Source organism: Netta rufina (genome assembly GCF_964035555.1).
Source record: "Netta rufina genome assembly, chromosome: 1".
NCBI lineage: Eukaryota > Metazoa > Chordata > Aves > Anseriformes > Anatidae > Netta > Netta rufina.
The window spans coordinates 169,573,048-169,599,232 of NC_140123.1; the positions used below are offsets into that span (position 1 = coordinate 169,573,048).

The 26,185-nt window shown below is 43.7% G+C and overlaps 2 protein-coding genes across 2 annotated transcripts in view; both read right to left on the reverse strand.

The window, feature by feature from the left end:
• Nucleotides 1-12,127: 12,127 nt before the first annotated feature.
• On the reverse strand, nt 12,128-17,932 carry SLC35E3 (solute carrier family 35 member E3). Its single transcript, XM_084306369.1, has 5 exons — nt 17,428-17,932; nt 17,227-17,337; nt 15,934-16,092; nt 14,877-14,959; nt 12,128-14,406 (listed from the first exon to the last, which is right to left on the reverse strand). The coding sequence occupies exons 1-5, from the start codon at nt 17,815-17,817 to the stop codon at nt 14,220-14,222; spliced, it is 930 nt and encodes a 309-aa protein (XP_084162495.1). The 5' UTR covers nt 17,818-17,932; the 3' UTR covers nt 12,128-14,219.
• Nucleotides 17,933-18,542: 610 nt separating this feature from the next.
• The window catches only part of NUP107 (nucleoporin 107), a 28,769-nt gene continuing 21,126 nt past the window's right edge, over nt 18,543-26,185 (reverse strand). The window contains exons 20-28 of the mRNA XM_084306343.1: nt 23,995-24,033; nt 23,512-23,662; nt 22,871-22,977; nt 21,771-21,873; nt 21,367-21,527; nt 20,989-21,114; nt 20,148-20,261; nt 19,684-19,851; nt 18,543-18,879 (exon numbers count right to left, since the gene is read on the reverse strand). Coding sequence (XP_084162469.1) covers nt 18,772-18,879; nt 19,684-19,851; nt 20,148-20,261; nt 20,989-21,114; nt 21,367-21,527; nt 21,771-21,873; nt 22,871-22,977; nt 23,512-23,662; nt 23,995-24,033 — 1,077 coding nt within the window. The 3' untranslated portion in view covers nt 18,543-18,771. The remainder of the gene's footprint in view (nt 18,880-19,683; nt 19,852-20,147; nt 20,262-20,988; nt 21,115-21,366; nt 21,528-21,770; nt 21,874-22,870; nt 22,978-23,511; nt 23,663-23,994; nt 24,034-26,185) is intronic.

Below are 26,185 nucleotides of genomic sequence, written 5' to 3' on the forward strand. Positions count from 1 at the left end.
CTGGAGATACCCACCTTACACTATTGTTAACTTACATAGTATATGAGATCCATATTAATATAAAATCAGGTTCTAACTGTAGACATTTTGTTGTTTAATGCTTTTGATTTAAATTATTTCTCTGGGCTGGATCTGTCGTACCTATAGGCACATAGGCCAGAAGAAAGATGGGTTGCTGTGCCGCAGGGATGCCCGACTCAGGTGAAAAGATGGGTCATAAAAAGCTTCAGTTTCAGATTTTTGTCACCACCATTTTTTATTTTTTTTTTTCCTGATGTGTCCCTCTTACTCTTTCCTAGTGTGTGTGAAATGGTCCGAAGTTCCCATAAGATGATCAAAGGCATAGGTGGCCAGGGTTTTCTGTTCTGATTTCCAGTCTCTCTCGTGATGCTTGGCTGTCAGGCGGGTTAACCTCACGTGCTGTCTATCCACTGCTCCCAGGCCAAAACCAAAACAGCCTCTGGGGCCATAGGCTGTGCTTGTGGACCCTTCCTAAGCCTCAGGCTGTATCTCTATCAGTGTGACAAAGCTGTGATCAGCCTGGTTACAGACTGTCGGGCACAGCGAGATAACAGGATAGAGGGAAAAGCAGGCTGAGGTGCAGCTGGGGCCTGTGTGGCTTAATGAGGCCTGCGGCCAGGCCCATCTGCTCCAGCCACCACCCCACATGCCCTGCACTGGGTCGGCACACTTCTGTGTAAGGAGCAGGGAGAGAGTTTTATTTTCTTTCTCCACCTTCCTCTTCTCTTCTGTAGGAAAGAACACATTGATAGAGAGTCTGCTTCAGAGAACTTGCCCGAATACTTCATAAGCTAAGACCCATCCCAACAGAGAGGTCTGGCAGTGGCACCAGAAACCTCATACTGTAAACCGAATTCTATTAAACAAAAAGGGGATGAAGCCTTCCTTGGGGCAATTTCGATCAAACTAATGCCAAGTGGAAATAAAGAGCAGGGCTCGGCAGTGGTGAGAACCCAAAGGCCGCATTCAGCACTCCTGCAGCTGCTTAACAGGGAACAGCGGGCTCTACTTTGCTGTTAAACTTCTGTGTGCTGCTGTGCCACATGCAACCTTCTTTATGTTGAAAAATGCAGGTGGGCTGCCAAAGATGGTCTCAAACAAAATGTTTTTCTAACAGCTGTTCAACCTGCTAGCTCAGGTAAACTCTTCTGAAGTGTTAAGGGCGAGCAGCTTCAAAAGCACCTGGAGCTGGACCAATCCCACATCAGAAGACACATTTTTTTTTCCTTCTTCTTCTTTTGTTTACTAGACAAGCACATTCCTTCATGCATCTGGGAGGCACTAGTGTCTGTCTGTCTGCCCAAATCTGATTCCTATTTGGTAGCAGCTCAGTCAGCCAGAAGCAAAATTAAATGAAACAATAGTAGCAAAAATGCAAGGCTATTATCTAGAATTTCTGCTTAGAAGTGCTCAAAATCTAACATAGAATCAAAGTGATTTTTTTTTCCCCTCTATATTTTAGTTTAGTCCTCGCTTTTGACTGAAGCTTGTGGAGTGATTGTAAAGAACAGAAAAGGATAAAACCTCAGAAAAAAGTTCTTCTGATTCCTGGAAGCCTTGGTGACAAATATCACTGAGTGAAGAAACTCAGTTTTTCTCCTGCTGCTGTTAAGCAGGGGTGAAGTATGTGGCTAGGTTGCGACCATTTCCTGCTCTACTAATCTGTAGCTGTGAGGATTGAACAATCCTGTGATCTCTCCAGCTGGAGGAGGACTTGATGGCATGTAATTAGATCAAAGAGAGCCTCGGCTTAACAATGGTTATCTGCCTCGTTTAAGCAAATGAGGATGACACCAGTTCGGTTTAGAACTGTTTCTTTAATTCAGTGTTAAATTGTCATTCAAATCTACCACCGGGTTTAGCACGAAACACATTTCTCTTCAAGGGAGTCGCCCAGAAGGCTGTGTGGCATGCACATGGGACTCAAGTGAAAGACAGATCTCCTCCAGAAGCTCCTGAGGAGAGCCAGAAGTGGATTCACAGTCTGAAATGTGTCCAGGGAGAAGCTAGCTCTATTAGAGGCAGCGAGCAAGCAGCCCAAGCGCTGCCTGCTCGGGATGCCTTATACGGACAGACGGACAGAGAGGGACAGAACTGCAGCGGGTGCTGAGGTCAGGCCTGCTGCAGGCAGGCTGCACTTTGGGTTAGGGGAGGGGAGATTAAAAACGGATTCCAGCTGCCTGGCTGTGATTTGCGCTGTTTGTTACCCACACCCAGCAGGGTGTTACATCGCACAAACAGCTTCCTAACTCAGACGCCTTCTGTGTCTGGTCATGTAGCTCCTAGAATTGTGCCAGCCTTGCCAACCCAATTCTCCACACCTCTCCTGCATGCTCCCATCCTTGCTTTCTAACTGCCTGTTATATAAGAAATTATATATATATATCTATATTTTACCAAAAAGTTACTATAAATGCCTTCCCTTGCAGACTTTATGACTTTATTGTGGTCAGCCCCACAGTTTAACGTTTGCTTGATGCAGCTTTATTGACTGGTGTATGCTTTTACTTTACACAGAAAGAACTGCCTATTCCTGAAAAAGCCTCAGCATTTTCCTTTTGCCGACATGATCGATGCAGCTTATAAATTCCAAAGTCACCCTTCTACTGGTATCAAATCGATCTCTGCTTTTAAAAGCATAGCTTTGCCAATGCAGCTTTTAACAGAGAGTAAAACAACAATCCTAGTAGTTAGGCAAGTAGTTTGGAGTGCTCACTAGAGGCTTTACCAGTATCTGGGGTAGCCTCAGCTTGAAATCTTGAAGGTTATTTGAGTAATTTCACACCAAGAGTCCCTTGCCATCACAAACAGGCTACATTAGGAACCTTGAATGTGTATCCCAAAGCCCACTTTGGAAATGGGTTTGTTGAGAGGATGAGTTTCCTCAGTGTAGCCTCGAGATTAGGTCTCCTCCAATCCAGGCATGGATGCACACAGCTCCTGAAATACACATCTGTACCTGGCTAAGTCTTCCTTCTGAGGAGCTGCACTGCTTCCCTGGCTATCCGATCTGCATTTTTCTCTATCTGTATGCCCTCCCTTGATTCAGGTGGATCTTGATAAAATGTCACCTCACCATCTAGTTGCTGGCATGCAACTAACAACTTGCTGCCAAGCAAGACAAGAAGTTTTTAATAGTGTCCAGTTGTCTGCCATGAAATTACCACTTGCTTTACCACAAACATGAAACAACCACATCTAAGTAAGGAACACGTCCACACCACAGGAACCTAGAGGTTCTCTCTGGACTGGAGTACATCAGCATAATGTATGAGAGAGAAGTGGTGCAGTTTTGGTAGGAGGGGAGCTATATCTGTGCTAGTTCTATCACCTTTCAGTGACTATAGTGTTATGGACTTCACTAAGTGATATTTTGTCCACCTGATGAAATTAGGAAACTGACTTTCACAGATGTCCTCAAGCACCCTGATCACAGTCAGAAAATCAACCTGAGCTCCAGCTGAGACCCAAACCAAGAAGATGTCAATCCGTGGACTTCTGATAGTGAGTTTGCACATACAGCACTGCTCTTTGACACCATGCAAGCATAAATGACTGTGCAATTCTTTTTTCCAGACAGTGATTGCTCCATGCTCTTGCCCTTTTCACTTCAAAATGGTGGCTGAATCTGGTCCGTTTGAGAAGCCATCTTATAGGAAAAACATAGAAGAAATAGGCAGGCTTTCTAGATCAAGGGCCAGTGTGTATAAATACAAGAATGACAAGCTGGGAGAGTACAAAATAAATTCACTGGTGAATCCCAGACAGCTACCTAGCTGGCAAAATAGCCCGTGAGACAGTGCTTGGTACCTCAAGCATATTGAGCTTTACACAGAAAACAGGGAATACTGGAGAGGTAGTCTTCCTGAAGTCTTCTGATCTTTCAGTTTGCATAGCATACTGAATATGCAGTAAAGTTTTGTTTATTTATTTATGATGTTTCCAGTGGTGTATTACTGTTCTGATTAAAAGAGAGATCTGAAGGGGAGTTACACGTGATTTAAACAGAGAATCTTCTTCAACCAGCCTAGCATTCACTTTACCATACAGCTGAAGTGGGCCACACATTGTAATTCCATCCTGAGCGACCCTTTCCCAGATTTCTTGTTCTAGCAAAGAAGATTTATATTTTTGAAATCTCTTTGAACTTCATTTTTGTTTATGGGTGATCATGTGGTTTATCTCCTGCAGCCACATGCATGGCTTTTCTGTACTTAGGTGTCCACAAAGGATGTAACTAGTCATCTTGCTCTCCGCTGGCCAGGATTGTCTAAGTACCTTATCGCTATGGCATATTCATATCAGTGAATGTTAAGGATGTGATGAAAAATGTTTATTCACCGATGTTCTTAATGTCCCTGGTTGGGACCACTTCCTTCCGCTGGTCCTGACAGTTTGTTCCTTGTTCTCACCAAGGTTACTGGCCTAAAACAAAACAAAACAAAACAAAACAAACCAAACCAAACCAAAACAAAACAAAACAGAACACAGGAGGCTCCTATTTAGCCTCCAGCATTTAGGCTCCACCCGTGTATCAGCTGTATCAATTTCCCATTCTACGGCTACTCAGAGTACATCTCACAGATCCTTTTTCCTATTCAAATGCCTGGTAAAAAAAAAAAGGGTTGTGAAGTAGAGACTAAACCTCAGCTCCCCAAATTAACAGACCGTGACTGTAAAGGGAGAACAAAGTAGACACTTCTATGCTTTAACAGAACAGGCAAATGTCTCTAAAGATCTTGGGGTTTTCTGCAAAAAATATTTCTCCTTCTATTACGAGTAACCACAGAGACAAAAACAAAACAGAACAACAACAAAAACCCCCCACTTTTTCTGTGGCAGACTTGTAAGGCCAGGTGCAAGGAGCTAAGCACAGGTGCTTGAGCTGGCTGAGAAGATAGCTGGGTGTCCCTGGGAGGGATTTTGTGACCCAAAGGGATGTAGCAGGCACTTCTGCATCAGTTACAACAGCCTTGATGATTAATCTGCTTGTGCCAGCTTGGGTGACAAAGCCCTGGAACATGACAGTCACAGACTTCTCCTGAATCATGGGGAAAGCTCTTACATACATTTGCCACTCTCAAAGCTGCAGTGAGAAGCTAACGAAGTGGAGTTTGGCATTCTGGAGTTCCTGTGCTCTTTTACATATCCCTCTTGATTTCTCCACTTGCTTCCTTTGGTGTCTTTCTTCTCATACCTGTGTGTTCTTTGTCTCCTTCTCCCCTCCTTGTCATTGCTGCTTTTCAGATTTTGTTCGTATTTCCAAAGTCTATTTAAAAAATACAGTCTCTAAACATATGAAAAAAGTTTAATATAAAGATCTTGTAAAGCGTTCTGCAAATACTCTGATGTGTCTTAATTTTTCTATAGTTATGTTTAAAAAAGTCTTCCAGAACTGGATCAATACAGAAGCAGATAGCTGGAAGGTTTACTTCTTTGCTAGCATTTTAATATCCATATATTTGACACCCTGCCTCTCTTGCTTTACTGTAGAGCTTTAGTTTTTCACAGCTCCCATCTGAAAGTCACCTGGTACTGGTTTCCAGCGTGTTTTAGCTGGAGGACGGCTCTAATGGGTCCAGCTGCACTACAGAAACTTGAACAAAATCAAGATACGTGGCTCTCTTTCTGGTGACTCGTTTTTGTTCCAGAATAAAATGAAGGGGAATCCCTTACCCCTGCTGCCCTACAAACCGAAACCTCTTTCTAATTAACAGTGGGCAATACAGAGGAGGATAACATCAACCATCCTTATCAGCAAGGCGAGGTTTGCAGAGAAGAGGTTGTAGAGTTGCCAGTGCGACTGGTATATACATTTTTGAAGGCTGCGTAGGTCACTGCGTTGGTTTTGTGCCACCTCTCTTGGCTACATTAGTTGGTGTGACAGACATTACTCGGCTTACAGACCTTGCCTCGCTCAGCCTGAGACTGTGCTGGCTGTGTAAGGTTCGTCAGTGATGGTTTTGTCAGTGATTCTGCCATCTGCTGGAGAAAAGGTGGATTTTTTTTTTTTTTTTTTTTTTTTTTCCTCTCAAATACATGTATGCAAAGAAAGTCTCTTTTTGAAATAAACGAAGAAAAATTTCACAAACCCATTGATGCCACTGGAAAAGCAGGACACAAACTCTGATTGCAGATGAAAAAGTCATGCCATGTGTTTCCTTTGTGCTCTGCTTTGTTCCATTTAAGATTTAATATCTCAGTTATCTCTTGCCCCCAGAGAAGGCAAGTCCATGGGCTTTGCGGCATCCTTTCATTCAGCTGGTTTCACAGCATCCATGGTAACACCCAAGTAGATCACCCACATCATTCTTTTAGCTGTGGTAGCAGAGTGTGTACTACCCCTGAGAATTGCTTCAGCTGGCCCTATCCAGCTGCTCCTGTGCTGCAAGGGAGCCGAAAGCTCTCTTTGCAAGATACCTTGGGTTGATTGTGTCCACAAAGGCACTTCTGATGGTAATTTGCAGACTGTTCTGTTTTACAGCTCATTTACTCTGTACTTCAGGATGAACCTGTTCTCTTTGGTGGGAACTTCTTTGGAAATGCACATCTTGACACCCAGAGAGCACCTCTCAGGTGTGGATTTTGCATTCCACTTGCACAGCGGATTAAGGGAATTCTCCCTTGTCATGCAGCTATCTTTGCAACGCTCCTGGAGCTTTCTCCCCATGCAATTCCAAAACCACGACCTTGATATTTCTTTGCCTAGTAGCAGGCACGATTTGCTGTTGTTATTGCAGCTTTGAGCAAGCAGAGCTAGCAAATAAAGTCGCTCAGGTCCAAGCCATCACTTCCCTCTGCTGACGACTGCACTTTCTTAGCCAAAGTCACTGCCCCTGCAACACACAGAGCAGGGGGATCACTGCCACATCCCAGTGGGTTTGATTCACAATTTGTATGAAGCTGTAGCTCAAAGGGTTGCACAGCACAGGCACACATTCCTCTTTGCTGACACGGGTGGGAAAGGAAAATAGTCTCTGGAAGAGAAGCCACAAGTAGCTGGGGAGCGCTGGTGTCTCTCATCACTGTCCTCCTGGTCCACGCAGCGACGCAGTTACTTTATGCAAGACCAAAAAGGTAACTGCAGTAAAACTCAGAACACAGCATGGTTTTATCTACACTCTGTACGTGTATCAGCCCTCCATTTTCACTTGTTTTTCATCCCAGTTTTCAATGCAAACAGTGCTTCTTCCTCTGATACGACCCAATCCTGGCAAACTGCTTTTGCAGATGTTTCCAGAGGTTTAATTTCATTCATTCATAGCCCCAACATGTTAAATGCTCCTACTAAGTAAGGATGTCACATCCTAAAACAATTTCTTTACACATCTTTGTTCATATTGACCTACACGTATTTTTAAAAGGAAGCTCCTGAGAGCAGGGGACTGCTCATCTCACCTTTACACAGTTCCAAAACCACCGAGAATATTTAGCTACAAGAAATTTAAATTCTGGCTCGCTGAGGGACACGTGACAGCGATTAGGAAGTTAACCAGCCTTTAGAAGTAATATCTCAATGATTTCCAGCTTGTGTGACACACTGTGAATTATTACAGGCTCTCAGATGAGTAAAGCTGTCTTCAGGGAAGCAGCAGCAGCTGATGCAGCACAAACTCGTTCAGCTCAATGGAGCAGGCTGAAAAGCGGGACCGACACACAAACTTCCCAAAGACCTTTGGGCAGGGAGAACAGAGATCTGCCAGTCCATTTGCTGCTTCATTTACGTGTGAATTTCTCCCTTCAGCATCCCAGATGAGGTTTGAACCACAACTAAAGGCAGCCGGTTCTGTAGCCTCACACCCAGGTCTACAAAAACAGCGTTGGGTGGGCGCTGAGCAGCCCCTGCTCAACATCAGCCTCCCGTGTGCCCGTCCCCTGCACCACCTCAGGGGCAGCAAAGCACTGGGAGATTTTTTATCCTGATCAGCAGAGTCATATTGCCCTTGGAAAAGCGAGATCATGCGTTTTCAGAAACCTGTCGCAATTTCCTAAAGAACGTGTGACCCCTGCTGTTGGTTTCTCCTTTCAGCTGGACTAAGAAATAGGAAACCAGCCTTTGAGTAACCACCACGAGAAACATATTTAACGAGCAAACCAGCCTGGATCCCAGAACACCTTCATATTGCCTTTCCACTCCCTGGGGAGGAGCGTTTTATTCTACAACAGTTGATGTTTTATAGCATGAGGGGTTTTTCCACTCCGCTCAGAGACGGAAACCTGAATGGATTCAACACGCACACTTGTAAATAAATCACAAGATCTCAATAAAAGTTTTTACTGTGCAACTCCAGCGTATTGTAAAACAAAACCTTTTTTAGTCACTGCATGTAGTTGCACAACAGGAAAAAAATATATATATATAAAAAAAAAAGGAAAGGAATGCAAATGTTCTGTAAGAAAGATAAAAACATTACAGGCAGGGTAAGGCAGCAGAACAAGGACTCTGGCTCTCTGTTAAGCAGCATACTTCATTTATTCGGAGACCAAAAAAATGTCAAGCTTGTCAGCTATGCAGCTCCGTTTCTGGAAATGCTGAGCACATGCCATTCTCCAGAAAGTACAACCGAAAGGGAACGAGTTCACACTGACAAATCCAGCCCTGCTATTGGGATGCCTAATTGTGGAGTTAAGGATCTAAACTTAGACCCTATATTCAAAAACCTGCCTAGATGTGTATGTGCTGAGAACTCCTCCCAGTTTTCTCTTAATCCAGTCTCTCTTTTTTATTTCAAATACACAGCCCCCCTGTGCTGGAGGCCAGGACTGCTCCACGTGCTTCCCTCGGCCAGAAGAGAGCTCCTTTAAACAAGTTTGCTGCTCGGCCTGCGCTTCACAAGGAGGTAAATACACACACACACAAAAAGGTCATGAAAAATTACACTCCCCTGCTGTGCTTCGAGCAGAGATCTCCTCCTCCCCGTACTTCCTGGATGTGACACAGCCATACCCAGGTCTAAAAATAATCCTGGGCTTTTCTGACAGGCTGCACGTGAGGTCAGTGCATTTACGCGGGCGGTGAATACGATTCCTGTCTCGACTGCCAAATTCCCTAAAACTTTGCATCTTCACACTTGATACAGAAAGGGCAGAGTGAAACAGGAAAGGGAGCTGTCTTACGGACCTCCTACAGGGAAGTAATGAAGACTAAATTTTGAAGAGATGAGTAATTGTTTTCAGCCAAAGCAGCTAGAAGGGCTGGCCTTTCCCCTTTCATCAGTTCCTGTTGTAGCACAGGCTGCTTCGGGCTGGGTTGGATCCCCTGCAGCAGGGCTGCCCGGGCACTGCAGCACAAGCTGACGGCGTTTGTGTTACTTTTTACTGCTGCTCAGGGAGAGGAGAGGGGTTTCCACTCCAGCAGCTGATAGGGCTGAACACACAGGGCAGCTTTCGGGCATCGCCGAGTGAACGGGAGGAGGAACAGCAGCTCCCTTCTTTCAGGGAGGTTACCCATCGCTGTGGGATGGGGCTGGCAAAGATCTTTTACTGCCTGAATCCAGCTATTCATTTTTTTTTTTGCATGGCATTTATGTCTGAGTATTACTAAAGAATGCTTGAAACTAAATTTGTCAGCTACCGCAGCGCAGCAAGAACTCACCCAATTCAACTCCTTCACTTTGTCACAACATTTGTCCAGAGAGAAACCCACACCTCTCCCCAGGGGTCTTTTTGGTAAGATGTCTGTGTTTTCGAACAAATTTCTCGTTACTCAAGATTGTATCAGCTCATGGTAATGGTTTTTCATGTCATGTTCTTAACCTTCAGCAGCTGACATCCTAATGTCATCCTGATCATCTCTGCAGCAACTGAGCTGTCAAATGGGAGGCTGAGCAGCTATCAGAGAGCACCAGCAGGAAGAGGATTTGTATGCAACAGATCGTGGTGCTTCTGGGCATCTACATGACAATGCTCGGGGAACAAAACGAAAGGGATGCATCTCCACGGTTAGGAGAGTGATGTTCTGTGAAACAAAGCACGTCTTCACCACCCATCCAGTCTACCTTTCATGTATGCAGCATTCCTCACGTTTGTTTCTCATCGATCAGGGAAGCTGGGTTATGAATGGCTACGATAAAATTTTAGGAGAAAAACCAAACCAAACCAAACCAAAAAAAAACATAAAACACAACCTAAACAAACACTGCAGGTCTGTAACCCGAAATGTGCTTCTTTAAAAGCTAGGTAAGATACCAGCTGTGTAACTGGGAGCAGAACAAACTTCTTGGGAGAAAAATCTTAATATGAAAGGTAAATTGAGGGACAGTCAGGCTTGCTCTCTGAATTCCCTTAAAGCCTCTTGGTTGCTGTCAAAAGCCAAGAAGATGAAAAGCTCTCTCACCTATCAATGAGCCTTCTCCCTCTGAACTGCAGCAATATGCCGCTGGATGTTTCTAAATCGCTGCTCTGTACACTAACAGCATGCCAGTGTTTAGTAGCACAGCACTGTCTCTTCTCAACAGCCCACCTGGACGAATACACACAGCCAGTTAAGAAATCCATCATTGCCTTTTGATAGATATTGAAGATGTGACAAAGCAGACATGGGTCAGACCTTAGCTGTACTCCCAAATGTTATGAAATGCTCTTCTGAAGTTCCTACTATGTAGGACACTATCAAAATGAACGTTTACCTTAATACTTAACCTGCATTGAGTGGATAATACTTCCAAAAAAGTTTAAGGAAATCCAGGGGCAGCCCACACTAGGCTTAAAGATTGCTTCAGCTGCTGCTGGGCGTTCATTTCCTGACGGGAGACAGAGGAGGATATACTGCTGCTGAATTGATGCTCTGTCCTGAAGGTAGGCTTCCCGGAGGACAAGCCCCCTTTTCATACGCTGAGCAGAAGCACAGCTTTCTCCTCCGACCTCACGCCCGAGAGTGCAGCTCCTCGCCCATCAACAGGAAAACTCCTCTGGTGTGCTGCCTCCAAGAGCTTACACAAAACCAGACACAAAATCCGTCAAAAAAATGCTGAGTTACCAAAGGTGGGGGTGACACAGAGCTCTGAGCTGAGAGTCTGTGTGTGAGCAAAGGCTGCTTCCCGTCCTCTGGGGAAAATGAGAAAACCTGGTGGATGCGTTACAGAGTACTTGCAGGGACGGGGTTAGCTAGGATAACTCTGCCATCAGTGACTCATGTTTTTCACAGAACCATCTGGATCTGCTCTGATTTTTAAATGCCACCCTCGTATCTGTGCTAGCTTTTATCCTGCAACTACAGCAATGGGAACTTTGTAAAGTAAAAAACAAGCTAACACAGGCAGCAAAGCACTTGAGAGCAGAAAAGGACCAAAGTCCAACTTGTTACTACAGCTCAGTCATACATAAAATATGAAGTCAAAACAGAAGCAGACAGTAAATACCATGGTTTGTACACTTTGTTAAAGATGTTGAGACTCTGATTTCTCTTCCATGGAAGCCCAAACGGAACCGAATACATAAAAATGGCATGAACACATATTAAAGTGATGCATCTAAAAGCAGAGCAAGCGACTCTGCCCCTGGGTAAGCATCAGTGATTTTCCTAAAACTCTGCTCTTACCTCAGGATTCGAAAGTTGGGCTAAGTATGTTATCACAGCACTTACAGTACAATGGTTCAACCTCAAAGTCCCTTTCACCCTTTCCTTCCTTTTTACTGTTTTACAGCCTACCCCAGGATTCATTCCCACAAACTCCCCATAAGCTGGTCTGTAAGGGAAGGGGTTGGCTGGTGCCTAAGTTTTGGGGGAGGTTGAGCAGGGGGTGAATAAAGGCAGCCAGGCAGCTTCTGAGCGTGCAGGCACGTGCGCACCTCCAGGTGGGTCTGTGTGTCAGGGAGGGCAGGCACGCAGCCTCCTGCATTCCTCACAAGATCAGCCCTAAAATGTGCCAGCTCCAAAAATTAGACAGAAACCCGAGTGGCACCACTTTGCCTTACATATACCTATATCCTTCAGGTGCAGGCGATTCAAGCAGGAGATGAAAAGAGACAAGATCTGTTCTCCCCCTCAACAAGCAGCTGTCAGGCCAGAGGTTAAACCTTTATTCCCACCCCACGTACGGTATCCAAAGAACCAACACACATAAAGAGCCTCCCGAATTCAACACTTTGAACCACACGACAAAGAAAAAGTTCAAGATACTTTATTTGTTAGGTACAACAGGTGAATCTCAAAGGAGAGCTCTTGAACATATGCAAAAAAAAAAATCACGTCACCTAAGTGACCTTCGAGACTTGGACGTTCCAGAAACGGGCTGTATTTACAGCGTTTTGCTTCACACCGTGCTATTGCCTTTCTCCTGCAGATCTGCTCCCCTCCCTGCAGCGCCTTTTGTATTTTCAGGCATCTGTTTTGTTCATTTTGCCACACTCCAGTCCCATCCCAAATACTGTCGTCATCGAGGCTTCAAACTCACTGTTCGCTACCCGTCAGAGTCTCTGTGGTCTGTATTTTAGGAGAACTTGTGCACAGCACAAATTAATGCAAATGGCTTTCGTAGTGTACCTGCTGAAGGATGTGCATCCAGAGCCTGTCCTGTCTGAACACATCCTTCAGCAGTCCAGGCTGGATTTTTAAACTAATTATAGAATTACAAAAATGCATTAAAAACTACCCTTGGACCAGTACAACGGCTAGGACACAGTCGGTAAAGATGTCAAGTTACTGGGGTATTTCTGACTCTGCAATGTTATGGAGTATTACAGCCTAAGCTGAGGTTGCACAGAGAAGTTACTGTTTCTTAAGCCACGAATGCTGTAACAGAATAAATAACTTATGAGCGTCAGGTCTGCGTTGTTTCTTACATGAAGACTTAGCTCAGAGGAATTAAATATTTCTCTTGATGGCTGCAAAACTCGAACACCTGTTTCTGTTCACGTAATTCCCCTCCTTAAATCTGCTAGAGGTAGATGAAGGCAAAATAAACTCCAGAGCGTAAGGAGCAAGATGCCGCAGATCGATTCGAACCTCGCGAATCTAGCGAGCATATGCTTCCACCAGACTCACCGAGAGCTTTTATTTCTCCTTCCCTTTTTAAAATAGAACAGTGCTCAACTTCTCCTTCCTCCCATGCTGTCAAAAATCAGTGCTCGCTACCGGCATGAAGTAATTTTCAAAGCGCTCCCGAATTAGAGCAGAAGTGGGTCCCACCTCGCGCTCCTCAGTCCCTTGGACACGTTTTTGGGGCCTCTCTGGTGGGTGAGCGCTGCCTTGCTGGTGCTGCCCGGGCACCTGGCAGTGATCCCCAAAACCAGAGACATGCACGGATGCTGCCCAAGGCTCCTGGGGCAGCAGGGAACCGCGCAGCCCTCACTCCCGCTGCAGGCTGGGACCTTCCCAAAGATTCCTCCGGGAATGTTTTTAGCACGGGCTGCAAAATATTTGGCGATTATTAGCGTAAAATCAGAGCTTTGATTAGGCTCGCGAGTACGGACAAGATCTCGTGTCCAGCCTGGGTTTTGGCACAGGGAAAATCACGAAGCAGCAACACGTTTTCTGAAATCCCCGATGAATTTGTTAACGTCCTGACAGAGCAGAAGCAAAATTTAAGATGGACAGTTCAGAACCGTTTTCCTGCTTTTCTACAGCTTGGCCCAAGGCTTCACCGTCTTCCAATGTCTCCCTCCTCCAGTAATTTTCTCTCATTTCTTTAGCCGAAACTCGTCAGCATGTTCAAGTCAAGCACACGGAAGAAAGGATGTAAGAAACAGGAATGAGTTTGGCAGCCCTGCCTAAAACAACAAAACAAGGTGCTTGCCCTCGTCATCATCCACCAGACAAAAGGGAGGAAGCGTCATTACACACCAGCACGTCTGCATTAAAGCGCCTCCGAGTTTCCTCACAACCATAAATACTGGCATGGTCACAAAGGCAAGAGGACTTCTCTCCTTCTCTCTCAGTCCAGTAGCCATCGCGATTTCGTTTGGTATGCAAAAAACATAATTACTTTCGTAAAATTTCCACAGCAATTTGAAGTGTGCCACATTCTTTTTTTTAGGTGACCATTTAAATTAAAAGTGACAGGCCAGACCGCGCTGGGCAAACCCTGGCACGTCACATAATTCAATCAGTTTGTCTTGGTTACAGAGCGACCATCCCGGCAGTAAAACTAAAACCATGGCTCAAAACGGATGAGGCGATTTCGTGCATTCTGGAACCAATGCGTACTGAAATATTTGTTCTCCTTCCCAATACTCCCAGTCTCCAGAACACCAAAGCTTCACGGGCGCTGAGCCAATTTACTCTTATTGCTTTCCTGCTCGCTCAGCTTGAAGTGCGTGTAGGCTAAAATGCCCAGCAGCGTGCACAGGATCCCGAGGCCTTGGTTAACAGACAGCGGGTCCTTAAACAAGAGGCAGCCTCCCAGGAGGGTGATGCAGAACTTGAAATGGCCGAACATGTTATATCTAGGCGGCTGTTAAGGATTGCAACAAAATAATATTGATATTTGCTGTTAACAGAAACTCTCGGGAATGTCAGTGATTACATCCAAGGCACGTAAAGGTGCATCGCATTGACTTCATCTCGCACAACTCCCTAGCATCTCTGCAGCCATGGGAAGAGTCAACCTCCATGTACAGCTTTCCACCCGTCCTACCAAACGCGTTGACACACCAGTTCCTCCTCGAGGTAGCCAAACTCAGGTTAAATAATCCTTGTAGGCATGAAGGTCACGTCAGGGAGTTAACGGTGGTGATCTCTACAAACCATGACCAAAGAAATAAAAGGCACTAAAACATGAACGTGCTTTCCCAGCTCCATCATGTAAAAAAAATCAGGCAGGTTACAAAGCAGGTTCCCACAGCAGACCCAGCCAAATAAACGCTGACATAATTTATCTGGGAACAGGAGAAACACTGAAGGTTACAAAGGATACGTGACAGGTGACGTATTTCCAATGATCCAGTAGATGGACAAGTTGACCATGAAGGCTATTACACCCGACAGCAGGACCATTATCTGTGGATTAACGGACACAGTCAGCACCCCAGCACACTTCTGACCAGCCACAGACATTCCAGGTTATTTAGTTAGGCTCCTTGACTTGCAAATGCAAAATATCAGGCAGGAAAGACATATTGAGAACAAAAATAGAAACAATCTCAAGTCAGTGCAGGCACCGGTGGTGCGTATGAGTAGCTCAGGGTATGATGCCCATAAATACACACTGAGAGCACCGCACGCCTTTTCTCCTTTACTCTCAACAAACAGCTATGAGTGATTTGGAAAACCTGGCTACTCATACGCACAGAAGTTACGTTCATCACCTTTGAGAGACGGTCAACAAAGAAAAAAAAAAGGAAAATTATCCAATTTTACTATTCTGAATACTTGCTATTCCGTTCACAAACTCCAGCACTACTTCCACCCGTCATGGAGTGGTGTGATCAGCGGTGGTGAGAAAACACCACTGGCTTTCTTCTGGTGACACCAAGGACATCAGAAGGCTCAAGAGAAGTTGCAGCCTTCTTGCTGAAAGCAAATTGGCCTTTCTAGAGAGCAACCAACGCTGGCAACCTTCCACAGAAGAGGAGTTGAGAGTGGCAGAAGTGAGCATGCTTATCTCTTTTCTGAGTGGACAGTAAGAGCTGGAACCAGGGCACTTACATATTTCTAATTTAATACCCTAGGGGAAGCTTCTGGATTTTGTCAGATTTTCCTGTGGTTCAGGTGCCTTCTAAACAGAAACAAGAATAAGGAGGTAAATCAACTGACAGACAAACTCCTCTAAGAGGAAGTGGGGCAGACACAAGTTTTGTTTTGTTTTTTTTTTTTCCCTCTTTCCACATGCCCCTCTCATCTCATCATAGTTAACGACTGTACAAAAATCTGTTTGTTTCACAAAGAAACAGATCTTAGCAACAAATATCAAATTTAAATACGTCAGCAACAATGGCTTATTTAAGGAAAAAAAGAGTCAACGAAAGTCTTACCACAGCAGAAAGTGTCCAGGGCCCAAATATCCCCCCTTCTCCAAAGACTGGCTCGAAGAAGGGTATGATGAACAACAACATAGCCGAGGACATTGGTGCCTGATAGTACAGCAGCTGCATAGAGTTTACCTGCAACTCATGCTGCTTCGCTCCTACCCACTAAAACCAAGAGAGAAAGCTGTTAAACAGGAGGAAAGCAACCCCAAACCATGTACTAATACGCAGGGCGTGCCATGCAGACAATATTAGGGTAACACTGAACTGGTGAGCATTGCTGCCTACTGTTCCCTATCCAGAGGGCCAGGTGTTGGCTTTTGTTAGCACACAAGCACCGGAACGCAGCCACGGGAGGAGGAAGGAGAAAACAGTGAAACCCCCCTCAGTTAAATGCCTAGCACCTAAACCTTCCTTTTCCTTCCTTCCTGCCTGGCAGCGAGGTATTATACTCGAGGAGGAACAAAAAAAAACGCCAGCTCCCTTCTAGTCAAGGCAAATTCAAGACCCTCTCTAGGATGGAGCTGAGCACCTCCGCCAAAACAGCAAGCAGCTGCAGGGAGCACCTCTCACCCCCCTTCTTTATATGCTGTGCTTCTGATGTTGTGTACATCGCTTGCTAATCCTCACTGATTGCAGTGCAGCTTATGCTGCTTTTCAAAGCCGTCCATTTACTTCCACAGACAAAAATTCTGCAGTTTATTGTTGGGAATATTTCCAGAGCTATATTAAAAAATAAAACTGACTACCAAATGTAGCGACTTTTGCTCCTTCCATGCCATGTTCACTGCTAACACGGATTCCAGTGCATATAATATAACTTGGCTATTTTTTTTTTTTTTTAAATTACAGAATAATTTCACTCAGGTGCTGTCATTTTTCCAGTGCACAGCCACCTGAGGTTAGTACGCCCCGTCTCTCCCTTCTGCCCCCAAACAGGACAGAAGACCATTATCTCTCATCTTGCGTGCTACAGGTTGCAGAGCCTTGCTCCTTTTGGAGGCACAGAGCATCTGCCATGCACAAATTAGAGTTCAACGTGACGATGGCTTTTGTATCAACGTGACAGGGGACTCTAATGTGGGAATCTTTTAGGGTCACGGCAGACAAGGTGCTGATCATGGGATTTTAGCCCAGCACTACAGCAGAAAGGGCTAAGGCAACCCTCAGACACACCAATTTTTCTCCCCATAATAAATCTTGCCCATCTGGGAAGGGCCCAGATGCGAGGTCCTCAGAACACCAAGCGCGTTTTGGTGACCACCTTCACCCCCTGTCCCCACCCCAAGCTGTACCCACCACTTGGTAGAGCGAGGTGACCAGGACGCCCAGCGTGGCGAACACCATGCCGAGGGCGTTGAACTTGACGTCGTAGTAGGAGTTGAGGAAGACGCCCAGCGTGATGGGCACCTGCGGGCGAGAGGCACCTGGTGACGGAGCCGCCCCCGAAGCCCCCCGAAACCTCCCCAAACCCCCCCAAATCCACTCACAGCCCCTCACCAGCGTGAGCTTGATGCGCAGCGGGAAGGTCTTGCCGTAGGCCAGGCTCTGGATGGCCACGATGACCGGCGTGGTCATGGCCTTGGCCAGCTGGTAGGTGCCGATGGTGTTGCTCTGCAGGGAGAGGTTGGTGAAGACGACGAAGCCGCAGAAGCTGAGGGCCAGGGGCAGCACCTGGGCGGGCCGCAGGCTCTTGGGGGCGAAGGCGCCGAGCGCCTGGCAGAGGTAGAGGCCGAGCCAGGTGATGGCGAAGTGCACCAGGGTGAGGCTGAGGTTGGGGAAGCCCAGGCGCACGTACAGCCACTTGTTCAGGAACACGATGCAGATGGAGGCGGACAGGTTCACCAGCAGCCCCGCCGCCAGGCGGCCCTGCGCCGGCACCCAGCCCATGGCGCTCGGCGGGGCCGCCACCGCCACCGGGACCCGCACCGGGACCGGCACCGGGGGCACCGGCAGCGGGGGCACCGCGAGCGGCAGCGGCAGCGGCAGCAGCGCCCCCGCCCCGCCCCGCCCCGCCCCGCCGCTGCCGTGCCCGCCCCCGCGCCACGTGGCCCCGCGCCTTCCGGCGGCGCCGCCCGCACCGGGGGACGGGGACGGGGCCCGGCGGCCGCCGCCCGGCTCCCGGCGCCTTCCCCCGCAGTAAAAGCCCGGTGAGGAGCGGCTGGGGGAGCTGGGGGAGGAGAGGGGGGTCAGGGGGGGCCTCGTTGCTCGCAGGGAAATAGGGATGGGAACAGAGGGGGTGGCCTCAAGGTGCCCCGGGGGAGGCTCAGGGTGGGAATGAGGAGACATTCCTGCTCAGGAAGAGTAATTAGGCACGGGGACGGGCTGCCCAGGGAGGTGGTGGAGTCACCGTCCCTGGGGGTGCTCAAGGACAGGCTGGACGTGGTGCTTGGGGACACGGTTCAGTGGTGACAGTGGTATTAGGGTGATGGTTGGACCAGGTGATCCTGGAGGGCTTTTCCAACCCTAATAACTCTATGCCTCCTCATCGCTTTTTCACCAACCCTTGGCACATTCTCCTACTGCTGAATAATGCTTCTGCTCTAGAGGGAGTGCTTCAGTGCACTGAAGTGGAGGTTCACGCTCTCCCCATACACAGACAGTTTAGAGTAGAATGAACACCGTGTTTGAAAACCACTTTTATTAGAAAAAAATACAAAAGAGGGCATGTAACAAATATCCTCTCACGTTGGTCAGGCTTTGTCACGTTCATAACTTAAAGCTGAGCTGTTGTTTTTCTTTAAGCAAAGATCAGAACAGCTTCACTGAGGTGTGGTTTTGTTCTTGTAATCGATGTGTCTAAACTTCATGTTCAGAAGTCTTTGCAAGTATCTACACAAAAATCTATGACTGAATTTCATATCCCAGTGGATCGAGGTCCTGGTCCAGAAGCATCAGAGAAGATTCCCTCAGTTTCTGTAAAAGTTTTTTGAGTTCTTCTTTTGAAAACACCTAAAAATAAAAAATACTCAATTGAGTTATATTTCTGTACGACGAATTGCACTGATATCAAAATAAATGGTGGTTGACTGAGTTACACAATGTTTTCATTTATTTTTCATTTAGGACAGTGTCCAAAACAGACATTTCAGAATGGCATTTATTAAAGGAATGGAAGCTAGTGGCAGTATTCAAAACCTGCAAGTAACATCAAGACAATTCTGTCTTATGACTACTACAAAAATTATTGGGAAGCAGCCTAGTTTAGTGTTCCTGTTATTGCTGCACACTGTATTAAGCCAATCCATGTAAATACATCACAGTATTTTTCTTAGTGTTGATAGTTCTCATCAGGTTTCTTTTTTGGGGGGGGAGGGAGCACAGGACAGTGTGCCTTTTTTGGTGATATATTTTGGAGGGATTGTTTTTCAGGGTCTTGGAGGGAGAGGTTAGGTAAACCACATACTCCAAAATGAAAAGTGCTTATAAAATGTTCTGAAATGTAATAGAAAAAAATCAGTTACAGTTTTACAGCTCAACTTATTTCAATAGCCCTCATCCAAAAATTAGTAACTGCACTACTCAGAAAAACTGAGTTATCATCTTCAGTGATGATGAATTTCAAATTTAATTCCTAGATTGCTTTCAGTCAGCACACAAAGAAGGCCTTTACTACTGCAGCGAATGGGAAGAGATGAAGAAACTGAGGATGTTCAGTACCATATGGTATCTTCCTTTCTGAATAGAAGCTTTTCCCACAGTCAACCCACAGAAGTTTTAATTGGAAGCCAAGCTGTCTAGAGCTCAGTAACTCACCGTATAAAGCTTGTGTCGCTCAGAAGCGACCATGTCAGCCAATCTCAGGCACTCCTGATACTGTCCAGTACTGTGTAACACCGTGTGCAGTAAAAAGCACATCATTGGCAGACACAGCTTGCGCAGCAAAATCATCTGATGTGTTCGTTCAGGGTCGTCCTCAGCATCCTTTGCATAGCAAAACATGAATGAGTATTATGAATATTTACCTTTAAAAGGCAACTCCACACAATCATGCAATTAGCAGTGTCAGAGGCAAAAAACTGGGCTAACCAGCCTAGACTGGCTTGCCAGATCTGATCTATAAAGTGAGTGAAGGGGAAGCAATCTGAAACCGGTCACAGCAAGGCCGGAGAGAATTATTGCTGAGTAAACACAAGGACGTCAAGCTAAAGATGACAAAGGTACAGCTGGGTACGATCCAGCGTTTGTGGTTTATGCCATGATATAAAAGTTCATTTTACCTCTCTAACATCAACCATCCATCCTCCATCAACAAACAGCAACACGTTGTACATTTTCTCTTTCACATCAGCTGTAAGAGCATCCAAGAGACCTTTCCAAATACCATAGTCCACCTGGCAAAGAAAAAAAAAATAATCTGCTGCGAGACAGGAGAATTTCCGAGGCTATTTTAACACAGAACCTTCACCTTGCATATAGCAGCTAGCACAGCTCTAATTCAAATTACAATCTTCAGCCAATGGCTAAAACTTAGCCTGCTGCTAACTGCCATCACCACTTCATTCCCTGTACAGAGCATCAAAAAGTTGTTCAGGAACAGTCAAAGCCACTAGAAGAAGCTAGCTTTAAATAATTTATTCCGTCATGCTTATAAAAACAATACTTGAATGAACTGAATATAGCATACTCATACTGGACAGATATCCAAAAAGAACTTCTGAAAAAAAGAAAGAAAAAAAACACACCAAAACACAGCAGCATCTTTCAGAAATGAAAATGTGACAAATAAAACACAAAACAGCCTTCATCCTCCACTTCTAGGGAACGGTTAATAGCAAAATCAAGTAGTCAGACGTATTTATAACGCTGACACATATAATGAATATTTACCATATGGTATTATAAGTACAGCTGTCACATAAGAAAGAAGCCTGAGAATTTATTGTGCAGCTGCCTTACTATTCTTCTGTTTTATACTTCCCTTTTCAGCACAGAAACAAGGTGTTTTATAATAGAGTTCTTATGCAAGATGAGTTAGCAGACTTCTGTTTGGTTAAACTAAGACTGCCTCCTATGCAAGAATATAAATATTTATAGTAAATAACTGGAAATTTTACCTACCTCATACTTTTTCTCTTTATGTTCATGGGCCACTTTTTCAGTAAAACTTGCTTGCGGCACCAAAGAAGGCTTCTGCGGAGCTGAGTTCATGTGTTTAAACCATTCATTGAAGGTTTCATGGGCTTCCTGGATTGCATTGGGAACAATGGACATTTTTCACTCATTTTTAAGAATGTCATTAAATGCACCAAAAGCCAAAATTTACTTTGTAACAAGTATAGAAAGGACCTCACTATTTTGTAAACTTTCAGCTACAGTGCATCCAGGAATCAGAAATCAAATCAAATGGACAAAGTTTAAAATCTCACCACCGAGGCAAAGCCACCCTTATTTTTAAGTAATAACTTGAGTACGGTTGGAACTATATTTGAAACTCACCAAATATGCCCGAATACACAAATGTTCTCTTATGGCATTGTCATCTTCAGCTGGAAGTGAAGTCTCCATTCCCTGTTCTTCCCATTGGTTATATATTTCTGCTATAGAGTCTTGGGGAATCTTCACAAACACATCTTTTGCAGCTTCATGTTTCTTGGATGCTACAAGAATGCAAACTGAGTGTCAACAATGTTGTACTTACCATACTTTATTTGTATAAAAAGACAAACTGTACCACAATTGTTCATTAAAAGTAAAAAAGATGGATCAGACTGTGCTCTCTCTACTATATTGCCCATGCTTTTTAGCAGGCTAGATTCAAAGTTACATAAAACGTAATCCCAATAGTCAATGAGAACAAAAACAACATTTAAAAAGCCTATAGTATTTGTGAAGTTTATTACCCAAGAACTTCCTCATGATTGCATTGCTTTGCTTAAGTGCTTCTGCCCTCTGTGCAGGATCAAATACGAGCCAGTCAATTACATCTATTTTCAGCCGATCCACCTGTAAAAGCCATGTTAGTTAGATTCACCAACATTTCAAGCATACAGATGGTGTTAAATACAATAAATCAGGTCAACAAAACGCAGGTTTCTAGAGATCTTTGGACAGCATTTTAACATACTAGTAAGAATCACTTTATTCATATGTTTTATATGAAAAGCTTACAAAACAAGCTCTGCAGTCGAGATTCAGCCAAAATCCATTTCCAAGTATTGCCAAGACTTTCAGACCAACGGATGAGCAACAACTCTCAAGAGTTTTTATGGATTACCTTGCACCTTCCTCACACTTTATATGAACGCTCTGCATAAACATGGTTTATGGAACCCTTGCTATAAACTTGAGGGGTTCAATCAGCCTGCAACCGGAGTTTTCCAGCTGTTGCCTTAGGTAAGCTTCCTATTTTAGCTCAGACAGGATGCAAGAGTAAACTTTTTACTAAAGGGCAAAACATTGCTACAAGTTTGCAAAGTATCGCTTGCTTTCTAAAGGATACTCTGCAGAAAGAATGCTAGCTATTAACTGCCTCCTGGGCACTAAAGCACTGGACTGGATCCAGCTGAATCAGTAATGACAAAAAACCTGTCAGTAAGGCTATGTGTGTAGTAGCTAGAATATATTACTGGAACATGTAATGAGGTGCACCTGAGCTCCAAAGTGTCAAGCCTCATAATTCTCAGAAGCTAGGATAATACCCCTGCTCTCAGCTACAACATATTTTGTCCCAGTTATTTCACTGGCTTTATCTTCAATTACTGCTCTCATACAAGCTCGCTGCTGAATGACACACATCACAGCCCAGATCAAAGAGATGTAGAAACAAAGTTAAGAATTCATCCAATTCACCTCCTCACTTGACCATATGGAAAGCTTGTTTTCCTCACAGCCTTTTTCGAAACAATTTCCACCATTGTTTAAAGAGAAATTTAGATTATATATGGTAAAGGACTCTGTACTTTTCTGGAAACCGGAGTATCTGCCCAAAAAAGTTACTCACCTCTGTTGTGCCTGTGTCTAACATATGATCATGGTGACTGAATTCACCAGCATCCTTCTTGCGGATGTTTTCAACAACAGTTTTTGTTATCGCTGCAACATCCAGACCTAGGTTAAAAGTATTGTGCAACAGTGATCAGAAATTCAAACTTGCCACTGAATGAATCTCAGACGCTGTCTGTAGATCTTACTTCTTACTCCTAGTAATCAGTCTAGTTATACTCACATTGCCACCCTAAATTACAGGCTTTTGATATAGATAATTTATTGTAGGTTTATCTGAGATAACAGAAAACCCCAAACATCAGTCTGTCCTGGACTGCATATAGATCATTTGTCAAACTTCAGAGCATGTATTTGAGACAGAAAGTGGGCACACAGTTCCTGTTGTGTTTGGATGCGATCTGCAAGCAGAAGTGCTATTTAGTTTACTTTATAAAAAGAACTGCAATTCCAGGTTCCAGTTAGAAGACCTAATTTAAATACTTGAAGAAGTGATCGGTAAGCTGATTTTATTTAGTTGAAAAATGAAGAGAGACAGGAAGAAAACATCATCTTCATAGCCAGGTTTGCATTAAGATCTGCTGAAAGACAGCATAACCCATTATATAAAACTGTAATTAGAATATCAGCATATCTCACCTGCTTCTCTTGCTAATTCAAGACAGTGGTGGCGTTGATCACTTTCAGTAACATCTTCTAGGAACAGAGCATACTGAGAAACAGATAGCTCTGGGGGCAAGTAGCTAACATAAAATGCTATTAAATCCGTGTGCTTCTCAGATATCAGCCGCTGCAGAATAAAAAGTATGCATTAAAAAAAAGTTATATTCCTCTGTGTGACCACCTAAGTAATGCACATTAATTGATGTGTAACGCAGATGGCTGATTGTTTATTTTCACTGGAAAATTCCATTTCTTTCTCAGCTTCTAAGCAAAGGTCAACAAGCTACCTCTTATTCAAGTGTTGCTGACAGAAACACTGCATACTCAGCAAGCTTCTTGTATGTATTCAGAGAGTACGAACTGCCTCATAGCTGCTTCCATCCTGTAACCTTTAGTCCTTTTTCTTCCTTTTTGTCTAAACTGTCAGAGAAAACGAAATATATATTCTTGAAAGCTTACCTGAATGTAGGTCTTCAGGACTTCAACAGACACTTCCTCCTTATTGCAAACAAATATAAATTCAATTTGTATTAAATCGAATGAGATAATGTTGCCAAAAAAAAAAAAAGAAAAAAAGAGAAGATACTTTCCAGACAACTACTGTAACACAAACACAAGGTTATTTACTTATCCATGCTTCAGCAACTTACACTTTCCTACAAGCTCAGCTGGAAGAACTGTTTCTCTTACAGTGTGATTAAAAATAGCTAATGTATCTACTGATTCAAAGATTTAGCTTCAAGGAATTTATTTTTCAGCAACTAGTTAATACACTTCTGGGTCTAACTGGAAAGTTACTTTTTTTTTTTCTTCTAATCTTCCCAATTTACTCTATTGCTTTTTATTATTACTTAATAAATCCAGTATCATGAAAAGAGGTGACTATTGGAATGTGCTATATGCTCTGCTCTATGACAGAAAATTCTGATGTTCCTATACATGGGGGTGATGGAGGGAGACTACTTATCACCTGGCTCATTTATTATAGTCTGTACTAAATAATTCCAAATACAGCCTGAACAACTGAGACTGTTTTAGCTAAGAATCAAGTGTTCGTTACTGAAGAGCTATTATTTTAGTTTGAGTTGGTTATCTTGTGTCTATGCAGACTTGTGTACACAGGAAAAAGCAGTTAGTGATACCCCTTGTCAAAGGTTTTAAAAATTAAAAGAAACATCTGCTGAAGTGTGTTTGGAATTCCTGTTCAGCCCACACGATCTGTATCTCTTTTACAGAAACCAGTCAACTGAAAAATCTAAAGTCATTGGATTGTCAGATGCCACAATATAGAAGTTGTAATTGTTCAAATAAAGCAAAGTGCCAGCCCATCTTAAGATGTTTAATTAGTATGTATCTTACTATTGCTGACTCCAGTGCTATTAGTTCATAAATCACTTTCATATTCCTTAAAGACATTACTGGCAGTGACATCTTCTGTAATTAGCCATATTCGGTCCATGAGCTGGGAAATGCTGAAAGCACGCAAACTGCTTTTTGTCAAATTCACATTATCATCTCTAAGTAATAAAAAGCACTGCAACACTTGATAAAAACAAGCTTGCTTTATTTTTTTGTCTCTGCACTTTGATACGAACAGTACTTGAGGAGATTTCGCTAAGTTTTTCTCTACCAGCAAGAAAACTAAAAGTACATAAGCACATACCTATATAAATTGTACTCAAAACACCCATTAAGGAATATCATAAAAGCCTGCACAACCTTCTCTTATTTCTGAGGTCTACTGAGTTGAATGAGTACCTTTCCTCTAAAATTTTGGAGAAGGTGAATTTACGGGGAGTAACTGACAACTGGTCATCATCCCACAGTGGAATTCACATAGGAAATTGCATCTATTTTGTTCTCTCTATTAAACATGCTAAGAATTAGTTCTACTGCATTGTAGCTTAAAGACCTAGTTTATCAAATTTTGATTCTGGCTAATATATATATATATATATATATATAAAAATATATTCATTTATATGTATACATGTATATATGCCTTTTTTTTTTTTTGTAAAGACACACACGTTCTCCTAAATGATAAGTAACTTCAAAATCAACTTCAACAGGGGAATGAAGCAATGATTACAAACATGAAAAAAAAAACTCAAAGCTGGGTTTAAATCAGCTAAGGAAAACACACATTTATATTTTGCTGAAATAGGTTATATTCAGAAACTTACACAAGCACTTCTAAATTTTAAAGTAGTAGAAAAGGAGAACTTCTAATTATTTACGATTGTCTCAGAAAAAAGTAATTGGATCACATAGCTGCATCTGCATTTTTAGCATAAAGTGATTAGATACTTAGTAAGTTATACTCACTATGTATTTATAGAAAATACAGAACTGTTTTGGCTAGAAGCAAAAGGAGCCAATTACCTCAAGCAAAACAGCATTTACAAGCTCCCAGCAAAATATACAATTCCAAGATCAGTGCTTAAAATCGGGTTATATTCAGAGCATCTTGGCTGTTATTAGCCTAACCTTGAATTTTGAGTCCGGCCCTTCTCAACAAAAGGCTTATAAAGAGAACCCACCGTCCTCAGAAATATTTTCAAGCTGAATTGCAGGGGAAGAGGGCTCTTTTTAAATTTTATTCTTTTAAAATTTTGATCGTTTTGATAGTCTTTTTAAATTTTGATTG